Source organism: Mytilus galloprovincialis, chromosome 4 (assembly GCF_965363235.1).
Source record: "Mytilus galloprovincialis chromosome 4, xbMytGall1.hap1.1, whole genome shotgun sequence".
NCBI classification, from domain to species: Eukaryota; Metazoa; Mollusca; class Bivalvia; order Mytilida; family Mytilidae; genus Mytilus; species Mytilus galloprovincialis.
The window spans coordinates 56016414-56033497 of record NC_134841.1 but is presented as its reverse complement, the minus strand read 5'-3'; the positions used below and the strand labels follow the sequence as shown (position 1 = coordinate 56033497).

At 31.1% G+C, this 17084-nt stretch overlaps 1 protein-coding gene across 4 annotated transcripts in view; it reads right to left on the bottom strand.

Moving 5' to 3' along the window:
* LOC143072485 (death-associated protein kinase 1-like) overlaps positions 1-17084 on the bottom strand; it is a 103008-nt gene that overhangs the window by 42817 nt on the left and 43107 nt on the right. For 3 of the 4 annotated variants that reach the window (XM_076247416.1, XM_076247419.1, XM_076247417.1), the window contains exons 8-9: positions 16274-16363; positions 14695-14817 (exon numbers count right to left, since the gene is read on the bottom strand). In XM_076247416.1, coding sequence (XP_076103531.1) covers positions 14695-14817; positions 16274-16363 — 213 coding nt within the window. The remainder of the gene's footprint in view (positions 1-14694; positions 14818-16273; positions 16364-17084) is intronic. The other variant, XM_076247418.1, reaches the window with a different exon arrangement.

Below are 17084 nucleotides of genomic sequence, written 5' to 3'. Positions count from 1 at the left end.
ATATATATGGTCCCATGGCTTTTCTTAGTGAATTTTGGGGTTTTTCACGTTACCTGACGATTTCGCAGAAAAATTTCCCTAATTTTGAGCAACATAAAAAAAATATTTCCGGCCCTTCATACTATACATTTAAGGACAAATTTGTGCTTGCATGAAACTTCATTCATAATGCTTTCCAGAAGAAAAATATATAAAAGATATAACAACCAATCACAGAGAGCCATCTATTTTTATCTCTATGTCATGTTCCCTTCATAAAATGGCTGCGACCATGTAATTTTATTTGGTACATTGTAACCATTATGCAGCCAACAAAATCATAAAAATATTATTTACCCAGTTTCTTTTGATAGTTTTACCATTCAATCTCACACAGAAAAATCTTAAAGGATGACATACATAAGACTTTCTATACACTGCCAATATTAAACAATCATTTTTATTATATGATTTCAATAGAGTTATTCATTTGCTATAAATGCTTCACTAAGTACTGAAATAAATATAAGTGTTTATGAATAGAAAATCTGCATGAAATTTCAAAAGACAGTTCAGAAAAGATTTAAAAATTCAAAATTTGAAATTGCATATTTAACTTAGCATAAACTTTTGGTCTTTTCCTTCTGGCATAAAATTACAGATTAAAAATCTTCAAAAATAATTATCTAAAATCTTATTTTTTGTAAATATTCTTTCAAAAAATTAAATATATATGAAACTAATTCTATTTTTTACAAGTAAGCTTTAGTCTGAGAACAGACAATTCGCAGATGAAAAGACATTTAATCTAGGATAGAATAAAGAAGCATTAATGCCATTTTGTTTTTCTTTGTCAACATGCCCTTAGTAATACCTAGAGATTTTTCTGATAGCTTAGAATAGAGGGAAATACTACTTGTACACATAATATTTAAAAGCAGCGGCATAGATAATAGATTTTTTTTCCATTGCAATTTTTCCATATGATACTATATGGATATTCACTTCAGTTCTTTAGCATGATATCAACAATGACCTTGACTTTTTTTTTTTACGTTTTTTTCAAAAGACTTATCAATACAGTGGGGGGGAAAACAAATCCAAAAAAACATATTTAGAATTGTTGATAGAATGCGATATTTTATAAAAATAATTCAAAGTCCATGTGAATAGGTTGTATCCTACTATCATACCTCTATCTCTTAAGTTATAAAAGTATAAATCCATAGTCAAACAAATGTTTAACAAATAATAATTCCACATGATAAATTTGATCTTTCTGAACTTTTCATTTTCAGATTTCACTAGAGTTCCTCAATTATAGATAACATTAAAAAGAAAACTTAAGCCAAACCCAGTTTGAATAAAGCAATACTTCCTTATCTTGATAATCACATGTCAAATACTTCCTTTTCTTATCAATGCAATTTGGATCTTTAGGTCTTTACAAAGACCTTAAATGTAATCATTATAAAAAAGTTACTTGAATTTCTAACAGACTTGTAAAGGAAAATAGCTAAAACTTGCAAAGGAGTAGGTCCAGTAAGACCCCTTTTCGCCCCAAAATATAGCAGTTTTACAAAATTGTTAAAATGTAAACTTTTAGTTATTTATTGGAAAGTAGAATGCTTCTGCTACATAAAATTGCGCTGTTTTTGACTAAACAATGCACATATATTGTGTACTAGCATCATTAAGTCATGCTAAACTACTGAAATCTTCACAATTTTAGCATTTAAGTTAAATTTTAGACGGTTTCCGTCTTATATGAAAGTGGCTGCATTTGTGTTCATTCTTAATATTGAAATTTAAGTTGTAATTGATGATAATACATAACATATATAAAGGTTGAGGATGAACACGGATGCGGCAGCCACTTTCATTTTTGACAAAAAAACATCTGAAAAGTGACATTTTTGGCATATTTGAGAGATTTTTCATATATAAGCTTAAATCGGAGCTTTTTAAATAAGTAAATCAGTTAAAATTTTGCACAGAAACTAATTGAATCAATTGAAATAGACACTTAAGTGTTTAAAAAGTGTCCAAAATCTTTCGTCAGATGAACCTGAAATTTGAGCCCAAAATTGGCCCTTACCGGACCTACTCCTTTATCAGGATAATTCTTTTTTTTTTTATATAGAGATTTTAGTCATAATTTCCAATTTCAAACCTTTATCATGTGAGGCTTCCAAAACAGTAGGCCTTTTCACAAAAAACCTTAAGTGTAAAATTTATCGTAAGTCTAAAATATTCCTTAACGATTCAACTAAATATTTTTATCGTAAGATTAATTTTACAACTTAAGATTTTTTGTGAAAAGGGCTACATATTTGTGCCTCCAGCAGTGCACACTGTCTGTTTTACATACACCGAGGTTGTGTGCCTGCTATTATAATTTTTATTAGTGACTTTTTTGGGGTCACTAGTCACTAGTGTGAGCCTAAATTAGGAAGTCCATCTTTTAGTATGGAAAAGCCCCAAATAACTGTGATAAAAAAATATCACAGCAGATGCACCACCACTTCATGTCCTTAATTAGAAGGTGTGCATACATGACACAATTCTTTCAAGCTATTTTCAAGGAGTAATAGAATGAATGAATGTTAAGTTCAAAAATGGCACAACTATGTCAAAACAAGTGACCCCAAAAAGTCATTTATAAAAATTATAATAGCAGGCACACAACTTCATTGTATGTAAAACAGACAGTGAGCATTGATAGAATTTTGTCAAGACATTTTCAAGGTTGCAGATCAACAAAATGTGAAAGGAAGAACCACAACCCATTAATCTAGAATTTCAAAATTCCCATGTTCAATAATAGCCCATTTAAATTTTAATTCAAAGCTATAATGAATGAATGTAAGGCTAAAAAATACAATTTCAACATGAAAAGAACTGAAAACAACTGATTGTAACTTCAAGAAGATGAACTAGGATGTTCCTGAAAATGTAATGATGGAAAAATAGATCAGAGTGCCATTATCAGGAAGGAAGCTTACAAAATTCCCCTCATTAATCCTTACAACAAGTTTAATGATCACAACTTACAGAGAATCTGAGAAATATAAATCATTTAGCTTTTACTTTTAGGCTATTTTACTTTCTTGTATTCTTGTAGACCCTACCTTTTGCAGGTTGTTGTTTTAAACTCCTGTATTTGTAACCTCAGACTAACAAGAATAAGCATATCCTTACTCTATTTCAAAATATCAGAAAACAGAAAGTGGATAATTGTCATCAAAGAAAGCACACATGTTACTCCTCATAATTTTTGAGATTTTGACCAAATTCAATATGGAAGTCAATGTGTTCAGTAGTCCAGGAGAAATAAGTGACAACAAGTTATATTCATGTTACATATCGAAAAATTCAAAGAACACAATTATTATAAAGCAAAATGACATATACACACAAATAAAGTACAAATTAGGTAAAATATAAATACAAGGGAAACACAAAATAAGAATACAACCATAAAAATTCCATCTGTCAAAAGAGCCCCTCTAGACACATCTGCTTTAGGACTGCTCAAAGCCAAAAATTCTGAGAGTTGGATGCATGGATTATTCCAAGCTAGGTCAAGAGCATACATTCATCCTGTATTATTTGTGGAAATAACGCTGAATATATATATCTATTAGGTCTTGGTACCTTGAGTTGCAGTTGTTAGCTCTTGAATATTATATATGAGTAATGAAAAGTATACTCTTAGTCTATAAACTGGTGAAGCTGGTATATTGCTCCTTAGGTGAGGAAAATTTATAATTTCAAAATTGAAATTGTCTTGTATTGTCATAGACTATGGTACTGACATGACCACAGCAGTCAAATTAAAGGTACATGTATCAGTCTAAAAGTTGGATAACATCAACCCAATCTAAAGCAAGTTGTGTACAAGCCCTTGAATGGTTTCTGGTCCACTAGCAGTTTGGGCAAAGGGTCTTTGTGATTATTTGTGATTTTCAAGACATAATGCTGTCCATTAAAACTTTCAAATAGACAACCTAACTTTTACCACAAAGAAACAATGGTTCAACCGCTTCCTTGTAAGCATCAATTCTTTATCAAAGAAAAATAAGCTCTGGTATATCAGACAAATCTTTATTCAATATGTAGCTGCTATTTGAATGCTGCTACATAAAATGGAAAGATGACAATAGGAAAATTAAAGTCTTCTAGTGGTTGTTATGTTTAGTTCTCAACCAAGCAAATGTTGATTTTTAGGTAAAAAGAAAATATATGAAGCATGTAACAAATGACAACAGTTGTATGCTTTAAATAATTTATTTTTGATAATTTCAAAGTTTATAATTATGCATATTTTTTCTGAAAGTTCAATCATTATGCAAGCAAAGCCTAAAATGTTATTCTGGAATAAACATTAGGCAATCGAAACAGTCAAATTACAATGCAAAGCAAAATATTATGATTTTAACTAGGGATGTCAAGGAGTACTCGAGTACTGGAGTATCGCTCGGTACTATAGTATCAAATACCAAAATGATAGTCTACTAATTGGTCTCCTGTTTGAATATTGCTGCTTTCCCAAGCTTCAACAAAAATGTCTTCATTGAGAGCGCCTCCCAGGAAATTAAATATAATATATAAATTAATAAAAAAATAAAATACAATACGATTGTTTGCATAAACTGTCATTTAAAATTCTCCCAAACTGATGTAGACTTTGAACAAGACCACTTTTCCAAATCTTACACTTTTAGCTTGTCTTAGTCACTCCCCACCTTTATACCGTCAGAGCATATATTTTCATCAGCAGGGCTGTTATTTACCTAACAAAGTTGAGAAATTGCCTCATCCCAGAAAACTTGTGCAGATAATACTTTTGAATAATAACAAATTCAAAGCACCATCCCTCCCCTTCTCAGACAACGATTAAAGGCATCAGAAAGTATTTATTATCACCCCTTTGTTAATGATTAAATGAGCTATTAGTTGTGCTTTAAAATTCCTTTGGCGATTATCTACTCCAAGGAGATAATGTTAAGGGTTTAATGTTCATAAGAAAACAGCATACAATACTTAAAATGGATATAATTTTGTAGATGTTTTACCGAGCAAGCACTCAAGTATCGCTTGGTAAATCCAACGAGTACTCGAGTAGTAAATCATCACTGAGTTGACATCCCTAATTTTAACAAAAACAATTATCCTGAAATGGTTGAAAAGGCAAATTTCATTCAGATTCAAGAAATTCCTTGAATTTGAACTTATAAGCAAACATAGGTATAATGGTTTTAATATAATTAAATACCAAAGAGAAATGTTTTTAGACAATCCAAAAATTTTGTCATGAAGATGACCTTCACCCTTGCCTCAAACAAAATTTAGAAAAACAATAATAACATCATTGAACAACCATAATGAAAATGGAATGGTTAAAATGAAGTCATCACTTTCACAAAAGGACAGTCAAAACAAATCTGCAACATTTTTTTGAAGTCATTTGGATGAAATATTGTATTAATTAAGAAGGACATAGTTTAAGTATTAATCCTGGAATCAGAATCACTCCTTGACTTTAGTGTTATGAGCTTACATAGAAAAGAAAGTTTCACCTTAACCAATTAGGCATTATATATATAGGTCATGGTTGATCATTTTCACATATTTGTGATGTATTGTTTAGGGAATTGCACTTATAAAATATTCTTATAATAGATTTATGGAAAATGGAATGATATGTATTTTATAAAAGTTACTCAACTATAAAATGTAAGCCATTGTGACCCAACTGAGAATATTAATATGCAATTTTGAAGTATCCTTAGGGTATCTATATTATTGCAAATTATCTAGAATGAATCAAAACACAAAAGTACATTAGTCATTTATGCACACAAAATATTTGTCAAGATGACTTTTATGGTGTTGATATGTGTTCAGTACAAAAAAACATGGGCTGCAATAGTGAAGATTTTCTGTTTTAGAACCAGCTATTTTCTAAACACTGAAAGGGGGGGGGGGGGGGGGGGGGGGGGGTTGTCTGAGGGATCCTGATCACAGAAATCCTGGGCTAAAAAACATGAAATCCAGAGGTCCTGAATTTTAAAAAATTTAAATCCTGACATCCCGAAATTCGAAAAAAGAATTCCTGGATACCAAAAGGATCAATCCCAAAATACTGAGCTTAAAAACACCAGATCCAGGAGTTCTGTTAAGGTCAGACCCCCACCCAACACTGCATATTCCAAAATGAACTAAGTCTAAATGCTTTTTTTCAATTATTAAACTTAATTCTTTTATAAAGGAGATGATGATACAATTTTAATAAAAGCAGGCAAAAAGTGACAACAGATGTCAGCAACCTTTGACCTGTGTAAAACAATGAGTTTTCCATTATGTATTATCTTTTTGGGTTATACATTTTTATAATATTCAGATTAGGACAGATAATACCTTTTTTATTATTGTAACTTTCCAAAATTAGCATATCTGTAGAAAAATTATAAACAAGTAGTTCTATCATTATAACTAGAGGCTCTAAAGAGCCTGTGTCACTCACCTTGGTCTATGTGAATATTAAAGGAAGCAGATGGATTCATGACAAAATTGTGTTTTGGTGATGGTGATGTGTTTGTACATCTTACTTTACTGAACATTCTTGCTGCTTAAAATTATCTCTATCTATAATGAACTTGGCCCATTAGTTTCAGTGGAAAATGTTAGTAAAAATTTACAAATTTTATGAAAATTGTTAAAAATTGACTATAAAGAACAATAACTCCTAAGGGGGTCAATTGACCATTTCGGTCATGTTGACTTATTTGTAAATCTTACTTTGCTGAAAATTATTCTTGTTTACAGTTTATCTCTATCAATAATAATATTCAAGATAATGACCAAAAACAGCAAATTTCCTTAAAACTAACAATTCAGAGTCAGCAACCCAACAACGGGGTTGTCCGATTCATCTAAAAATTTCAGAGCAGATAAATGTTGACCGGATAAACAATTTTACCCCATGTCAGATTTGCTCTAAATGCTTTGGGTTTTGAGTTATAAGCCAAAAACTGCATTTTACCCCATGTTCTATTTTTAGCTATGGCGGCCATCTTGGTTGGATGGCCAGGTCAACGGACACATTTTTCAAACTACTAACCCAAAAGATGATTGTGGTCAAGTTTGGATTAATTTGGCCAAGTAGTTTCAGAGGAGAAGATTTTTGTAAAAGATTACTAAGATTTACGAAAAATGGTTAAAAATTGACTATAAAGGGCAATAACTCCTAAAGGGGTCAACTGACCATTTCAGTCATGTTGACTTATTTGTAAATCTTACTTTGGTGAACATTATTGCTGTTTATAGTTTATCTCTATCTATAATAATATTCAAGATAATAACCAAAAACAGCAAAATTTCCTTAAAATTACTAATTCAGGGGCAGCAACCCAACAACGGGTTATCCGATTCATCTGAAAATTTCAGGGCAGATAGATCTTCACCTGTTTAACAATTCGACCCCAGTCAGATTTGCTCTAAATGCTTTGGTTTTTGAGTTATAAGCCAAAAACTGCATTTTACCCCTATGGTCCGAGAACACAATTATTTCGTAGTGCATTTCTTTTAGAACATAAATGAAAATAAAAAAAATCCCACCTGCGCTTTCTCAAAGAAACTTTTACAGTGTGTTGTACTACTTTTGGGACAAATTATATCAAAATTATAGAAAACTTCATCGGCTCTTAACTCAAAATATGGACAATTTGATGTTTAGGGCGTCTTGAAATCTTTTGACAGCTTCCGAAGCGCTAATTTTCAACCTTTTTCAGCTGGATCAAATCACTACTTTCCTTTAAAATTCTGGACCCAAATTTTTTTACAGTGTAATTTCACCCCCCTACTTGCAATTTGAGGCATTAAACATGGAGAAATAAATTTGGAAGGGGTATAAAAATTAATGGCAAGTAACCCACTGTCAACACTAGGGACTATATTTGTGAACAACGAAAATCAAGGGACGACAATTGTGGTCTCGCACCTAATAGGATAGAAAGAGTTGACAAATCTTAAAAAAACTTGGTATGACCAAAGCTTAATAAATTATAACACTGCTTACAAAGTTTCATGACAATAGGATGTATATTATAGACAATAAGTTAAGTTCTATACTCATCTTTGCGCGTAAAATTTTGACGTTAAAATTGAAAAATTTCAATTATCAACATTTGGGGCTTTAAAAATTAAAATATTGCAAAAAAATACTTTTTAAATGCCTTAATATATAACTTATCCTGTACTAAAAGCAATAGAGTACTCATTTGATTTATCAGACTTGGCATAATTATTCAAAAGTAAAATTTATATGAGCCTGCGCCTAAAAATTAAGGTTTTTCAATGAAGGGGAGCCTTACATGAAGATGTAATATTTTCCAGCAATTTTAAATTTGTGAAGCTTTTTGGTTATAAATGATCCTTACATATGTATTGAAAGTACTTTAAATGGAAAGAAAAGTTACAAATAACATAACATATTAGTTTAAAAGGGTCTTAGGCCAAGTAAGACTGGAAAAAATTTAGGGTCAATTTAGGCGGTGCCATATATTTACATTAAAAAATGCATACTGAGGCTATAAGAAATAAAAATTTGGGTCTTTTTTATCATTTCTATACTCATGTGACATGATACAACAAATCTGAGCACAAAAAGACTCTTGCAATTACTTTTTCTTACAAACAGTATGGTCTGATACAAAGATTTTTGCCTTTTTAGGGAAAAACTTGCATGCAATTTATTCTCAACAGGCTTATATTTAAATCACTTGCTATCCTACAGAAGAACAGAAAGATATTATGTGAAATGGAACAGGTACAATAGACATTGTAAAGTGCTTTTGATACAAATTTAGTGAGGTCTTTATTATGGACTTCAAATTTTATGTACCAAGCTCCCCACTTTTTACTTCATCCAAACAGGGCGTTAGACAAGGGTCATTTATACAACACATTTTGCACATATTGTCTGAGATAATCTTCTTTTCTGTAGATTCAGAGTTCATAAATAAGTAAAAGAACTAGATAAAGGCATAGAAACACAAATATTGACACATGAAAACCTATCAGATAGAAAGTCAGGATGCCATTTATGCATCAATATTGAAAAAGCTAGAAATGTCTATTTTGACCATAAAATGCCAAAATTGGTCATTTTTGCAGAAATTCTATAAAATTAAAGTTTAAATTCTTTAGTTTCATGCTATTTGACAAATTGACACCATCAAAACATTTAGGGAAGTTGCCAAAGTACAGATTCTATATTTACAGATTTCACCTCTTAGGTCTGAGAACACAATTATTTCGTAGTGCATTTCTTTTAGAAAATAAATGAAAATAAAAAAAATCAAAACCTGCGCTTTCTCAAAGAAACTTTTACAGTGTGTTGTACTACTTTTGGAACAAATCATATCAAAATTATAGAAAACTTCATCGGCTCTAACTCAAAATATGGACAATTTGATGTTTAGGGCGTCTTGAAATCTTTTGACAGCTTCCGAAGTGCTAATTTTCAACCTTTTTCAGCTGGATCAAATCACTACTTTCCTTTAAAATTCTGGACCTAAATTTTTTTACAGTGTAATTTCACCCCCCTACTTGCAATTTGAGGCATTAAACATGGAGAAATAAATTTGGAAGGGGTATAAAAATTAATGGCAAGTAACCCACTGTCAACACTAGGGACTATATTTGTGAACAACGAAAATCAAGGGACGACAATTGTGGTCTCGCACCCTATGTTCTATTTTTAGCCATGGCGGCCATCTTGGATGGTTGGCGGGGTCACTGTACACATTTTTTAAACTAGATACCCCAATTATGATTGTGGCCAAGTTTGGTTTAATTTGGCCCAGTAGTTTCAGAGGAGAAGATTTTTGTAAAAGTTAACGACGACGCCGGACGACGCCGGACGCCGGACGCCAAGTGATGAGAAAAGCTCACTTGGCCTTTTAGGCCAGGTGAGCTAAAAAGCTTATAAAAAATAATGGACCTTTTCTATCTTTTATATTAAAGAAATCAATATTTAAGCAAAATGACTTTGGATGTATAGACCCAGGTCGCTTTCTAAGACGCTACAAACAGTGGGATCATGCAACACTGTAGTCAAGACAAACACACATGTATAACATATAGCACTATTTAGAACATTTAAACTATCAAAAAACCTCATTGAGACAGTCACACACACACAAACAAATATAAATACCATAATCCATCACAATATTACACCACTATAAACAATCTCCTCTGATAAGCAGCCTTTAACAGTGTAAAAGAAACTAGGTTTTTGACTGATTCATGAAAGAAACTTCAAAGAGAGCTCTGAGATATAATTCTTACAAGAGGGTGAAGTCCTAGGTGTAATTCTTACAAGAGGGAGAACTCCTAGCTGTTATGCTTACAAGAGAAAGAAATCCTACATAATTCTTACAAGAGCAAGAACTCCTAACTGTTATGCTTACAAGAGGGAAAACTCCTAGGTATAATGCTTACAAGAGGGAAAACTCCTAGGCATAATGCTTACAAGAGGGAAAACTCTTAGGCATAATGCTCACAAGAGGAAAACTTGATGTTATTCTTACAATAGAAAGAACTACTGGGTGTAAACCAAAGTGATTATCCTTTTCTTCTATGGAGATAAAGAGAACATAGAAAAACATCAAACACTTTTTTGGAGGTAAACGGAAACATATAAAACCACAACTCATGATTTCACAAACTTTGCTCACTTTGTTAATATGATTTTATTAAGGGCAGAAAACATTGTAAAATCTTCTGAATTAAAAATCAAACGACATTGATTTATCTTTTCTATCCATTCTCTGCCTACACAGACACCACATAACAAATAGGACAGTTTTAATGCATGTAAAACTAAAGTAAATCGGAATGTCTGAAAAATATAAATATTCATGAAACTAGCTCAACATATGTTCTGATTATATAAAATGCACAATCTTTTTTCAAAAAATAAATACAGTGCATCAACCTAGGGGTCAATTAATTGGATTCTAGAGTGTGTTACGTTTATTTAATACAAACTACATTTTATTCTTGAATTTAAATGATTTCAAAATCCTAGTAACAGCAAAGATTTACATCTAGTTACAACTTTTAAGTTAAAAAACAAGAATGTGTCCAAAGTACACGGATGCCCCACTCGCACTATCCTTTTTCATGTTCAATGGACCGTGAAATTGGGTAAAAAATCTAATTTGGCATTAAAATTATAAAGATCATATCATATGGAACATGTGTACTAAGTTTCAAGTTGATTGGACTTCAACTTCATCAAAAACTACCTTGACCAAAAACCTGAAACTCCCACTTTCATTTATTATGTTCAGTGGACCGTGAAATTGGGGTCAAAAGACTAATTTGGCTTAAAAATTAAAAAGATCATATCATAAGCAACAAGTGTACTAAGTTTCAAGTTGATTGGACTTCAGCTTCATCAAAAACTACCTTGACCAAAAACTTTAACCTGAAACTCCCACTTTCATTTTCTATGTTCAGTGGACCGTGAAATTGGGGTCAAAAGTCTAATTTGGCTTTAAAATTAGAAAGATCATATCATAAGCAACAAGTGTTCTAAGTTTCAAGTTGATTGGACTAGCTTCATCAAAAACTACCTTGACCAAAAACTTTAACCTGAAACTCCCACTTTCATTTTCTATGTTCAGTGGACCGTGAAATTGGGGTCAAAAGTCTAATTTGGCTTTAAAATTAGAAAGATCACATCATAAGCAACAAGTGTACTAAGTTTCAAGTTGATTGGACTTCAGCTTCATCAAAAACTACCTTGACCAAAAACTTTAACCTGAACGGACGGACGGAAGCACAGACGGACGCACAGACGGACACACAGACGAACGGAGGCACAGACCAGAAAACATAATGCCCCTCTACTATCGTAGGTGGGGCATAAAAATATTAAAGATACTATCAACCTAACTATGCTTATCTGAACACAAGAATTTCCACTGTTAGTCATTTAGCATTTCAATTCCACTGTTAGTAACATTGAAGGTATGTTCAGATTACTGGTATCATGCAACTACAGTGAATGGGAGGTAACTCTATCCTTTTGTTTTATTCTTTTAATAAATATCTGTTGATTTTATTGTAGTTGACATGTAATCACACATCTCTTATAGATTGTATTATTAAATACTGTGGATTCATTATTATTTGTGGGATACCAATTTTCATGATTTCGTTGGTACAGTTTAACCGCGAAATTAAATGATCAACGAATGACAAATCTTGTATGCAGACCTGGGCAAATCCATGAAATTGAACATCCATGAATATGCAAGTTTTTCTTTATCCACAAAAATTGATACCCACGAAAATAAATGAGTCCACAGTATGCTGAATGGAAAAGACTCCATAAGTCTGTTTGGCCTATGTCTTATTCCATTTGTATTTATGCAAATAAAAATATGTTTAAACTAAATCAAACATTAGGTAAAATTATACTTTACATAACTAAGACCATCAGAATAATTTGTATGAACATTCAAGAATCATTTTTCTGACTTTCATTTCAAAGTATTAATTTATTTCCTGACAAGTAAGTTCAGGATTTTGCCATGAATGTCTTCTAATTGAAATTATTTATAATTGTAAATTATTTATTTGAATGATGCAGCGACATATAATGACACACAAACTAATCTAATGGCCTTAGCAAGCATGTAATATAGACAACATAGACTGGCAGGTGATTCATTCCTCTAAAAAGCTGTGAATATCTGAAAAGTGGTTAGAAAAGTTAGTGATAGCAGGTCTTAGCATAGAATTCAATAACTTAAGCATGTGGCCATATGTTGTGGTTTGGTCTATAACATAAAATGGAAATTAAAATTCAATTAATTGGTTCAAATCCATGCAATTATGTTAATTAACTTGAAAGATCATATAAAACGATCAAAACCTCTTTATCCTTTTTTAAAAGGTAATAAAATATTTTCATTAAAATCGTGCAATAAAAAAAAAATATTGTACAAAAAAAGGAAAACAAATTTGTGTAAAGTGTTACAAAAAGAAAACAAGGTTTGGTCATTTCAAATTACGGTACAATTAATTCTATGCCAAGATAATTATGAGAGTTAATTGTCAGAATTATGGTCTGTATCTTCCTCCACACTTGAGAACTCCTAAAGGAAGAGAAAAAAAAAATGAAATACCATTAGTAAATTGTGTTCATTGCTTACACACAATGTGACCATATGAATAACGCAAACCATGTGTAATGAAAAACAATTAGAATTATCTCCCTTTCTAACCATTACCATAACCTTGACCCTAAAACAAGTATTCCAATAATAAAACATCATAAATAGATTGACTAGAACAGCCTTCTTGATAATTCATGTTAATGATTAAATAGGTTTTTTACAAAAATTGAAGAATTATGTATATCCTGTATGCTGACTAAAATTTTAAAAACTAGTTGAGTAATAAATGTTAAATAAAATATAGCAATGCAGCTGCAATCCATGATAAAAATATGTCTAGCTGACCAATATGTTAAAAAAAAATGCATCACACATGGTTCTTATCCATTTGAACATATTTTTTGTTGTAGTAAAAGGTAATACATGTATCATAATAAATGAAATTGCATCACTGAGATTATCAGAACATTACCAGAAGGGAGATAACTCAAGATATTTTCTTACATTTAAAAGTATAATGTTATGTATAATGAATGCTGCTGTTGAACATTTGGTGTTCTATGTGTTTCTACCTAATATCTATCAAGAGTTTTGTGACTACAAAGTGACTAAGCATGTGGCATTAATATTGCTAAATATTTATAAAATTATTTTTCCTCTTTCACTAAAAAGCACTCTTAGCTAGTCATGTTATTAAGACACTTGTCTTAGGGGAATGTTCCATCAAAACATACATGTTAGCAATGGAAGGCAGTATGAAAATTGTGAATTGTGTAACCACCCATAAAATCAATTTTAGTTATCTGCATACATTTTAAACTTGTACGTCACAAAAGACTCACAATATTTCACACACATCCATAGTAATAAATTCAAGTTGCCCCTGGGTTTTATGTGTGTTTTTATAGAACACCATTGAACAAATAATAATTGTACTCTGAAAATTTTCAAAACCAGATAGCTAATCATTTCAATGCTCTTCAGACTCTTTTTCATACATAAAAAGACAAAAGATAAAAATGTAAAACAACAGGCTGAAAAAGAATATAAACCATCTCTAAACTGAAAGAAAAATATCCCTTTCAAAGACAGAATCTATATGACCCACCTTACAGGAAGGATATTCTTATGATTCAGTCAACAAACATTCTATTGTATTATAATAATGCTTATTGGTTTGTAACAAGCAACTGGTAGAACAACCTATCTGACAGAGGTAGACCATCATAAAAATAGAAATAACCTTTTTCTGAAAGACTTTTCTATACAAAGATTAAACAAGAATGTGTCCATAGTACATAGTAAATTCTAACTTGGTATAAAAATTAGAAATAACGTACCATGATATGTACTAAGTTTCGACTTGATTGGTTTCAAACTTCATCAAAAACTACCTTGACCAAAAACTTTATCCTGAAACGGGACAGACAAACTAACTGACGAACGAATGGACAACAGAGACTGGAAAACATAATGCCCCTAGCTGAGGGAAAAACACATTAAATGCACAAACCTCTTCATCCTCTTCATCCAGGGTATTCTTGCTTCCATTACTTAGTAAATCTAAACTTCTTGACTTCCGTAACTGTGCACTGCGAGACAGACGATTACATAATGATACTATCTTCAAAGATTGCTGAAAAATTATTAAGTTGGAAAGTTTCTTATACACTCATATAACACTTGTGAATAAACTTTTATGAATTTGGAAATTTCAATACAGAAAAACAGTTACCTTATGTGTGTACAATCAAAGATTAACCAGCTTTCAATTGGCTAGTTTGAAATGAATCTGTTAACTACTTAACAGGAATGTTTACAACAAACTACTTAGCATGCACACATAAATAACATGTATTTCAGATAGAAATTTATCTGTCTATTTGTTCTATAATTAAGGAATAACAGTACTATAGTTGAAGAGTTGCCACTGTCAATTGTAGAGTTAGGTGTTGTTTAATTTTCGATTATATAGTAGTAATCGAACATTTGTTGATTCAATTATTTCAAAATGGTTGTCCCTCCTTAGTTACGCCTGGTCAACTGTGGATTTGACGGCAACTTTTAGCCAATGAAAAAAATTGTTACATACATATTGCATTAGAACATTAGATCTTTCATGTCTTTGTGCCTTAAAGTGTTGTCTCTTGAATAAATACTTCTTTGATATGTTAGGCATGCAGTCATTATTGAAAATATGCATGAATATCTACATCTCTATTATATGCCAGGGTTTTTATTTGCAATAATCAGTCAAAAATCTTAACTGGTTAATAAATGTTTAATATGAGTACTTTTCTATATTCTAGTTGCATATCACAAATTAAAATCTTGCTTGACAGTTGACAACATGCCTAAGACTATATATATTTTTAATAGAGGGCATTGGTGCCCATCATATCTTAAGGGCTCTTGAGTGGAGATCAGTCTAAAAGTTTTTGCAAAAAACATGTATAAAATACTATCAAATGTAGGCCACCAAAATGAAACAGAAATGCCATTTTTAAATCATGATTATGATTTTCATTACAATAATTAGCTGTAGGCAAAGTTTGCAAAATGTCAGCCATGAGGTAAAGGTAAACGCAAGACACATTTAGAAAAAATTGAGGTAGTGATTTTTCTTAACCTAATGGCAAATATTTCAAGCATATGAATACTGTAAACCAACTAACTTTCGTGAGCTATATATTTTCGCAAGAAGAAAAATAACGCAAACATTGATTGTCGCAGATATGTAAAACTTAGATTATCCCCTTATTTTTCTTTATCAATTAATATAGAATCGCGAAATTAAATAGCCACAAATTGGAAAGAAAAGGCTAAACGCGAAATAAAGTATCCTTGAATATTAGTTGGTTTACAGTATCCTGAATAAATGTAGGTTGTAGTTTTATAGTAACAAAGATTTTGTCTTCCATACAATATTTTAATTTGAGTAATACATCAAACAGCTTATTCAATATCTGCATTTATTAAGAGGTGACTTCACTATTATCAAAACAATATCTCCTTATAAATATAACACTACTATTGAGTTTTAACTTTTCAACTACATTTTATTGATATAGTGTTTTTTTATAATATAATACCTTCCACCGTCTTCTAGCTAAGAATGCCTTGAGATGTTCTATATTTATAGTAGAAGTTCTTCTGATGTCTTGTTCAGTTTTCTCTTTTGGCTGAAGAAAATTGTTAGTTTAATATACATGCTTGTTAATTAATTATGTTTGAACAGTTTTAACTTGTCTATACATTTAAACAATGACTATAATAAACCAATTTACTGTATTCCATTTACTGTGGATTCATCAGATTTCTTGGGTACCAATTTATATGAAATCAGGAAAAATTTGATTTTCCTGGATATTTGATTTCATGGTTTTATTGAAGTCCACGTACAATCCAATAGAAATATTCAAATCCACAGTATACTATGAAAGCCAAATTGTTTTTATCTCGTGTATGAAATGAGGATTTTCATCTTTCTGGTGTCTTAGCATTGAAAATCTATTGAGATTCTGCAATTAAATGGATCAATATTTTTTTCTCAAGGAATCTTTAGCAATCTTAAATTTTAAGGAAAAGCAAATAAAATGTAGAAGGTTGCATATATAAGTGAGGCTTCACAATAATTTGATAATTTCTACAACTTAGTTAAAATTTAATTTCAATGTTAACTTATTGGCATTCATGTAATTTTTGTTTGAAATTAACTCAGTAAATTGATTTATTTGGACCTAATACTCAAGTACTGGTTATCAAGATGAAATGTTCAACATATGCTAACTGAAATCTAATCATATTGGTCACTCCATGCTAACATACCGACAACGAACCATTCCTTGGCATGCATATCTATACACTACAATTATCTCCCTTAGAACACTACATAAAGATACT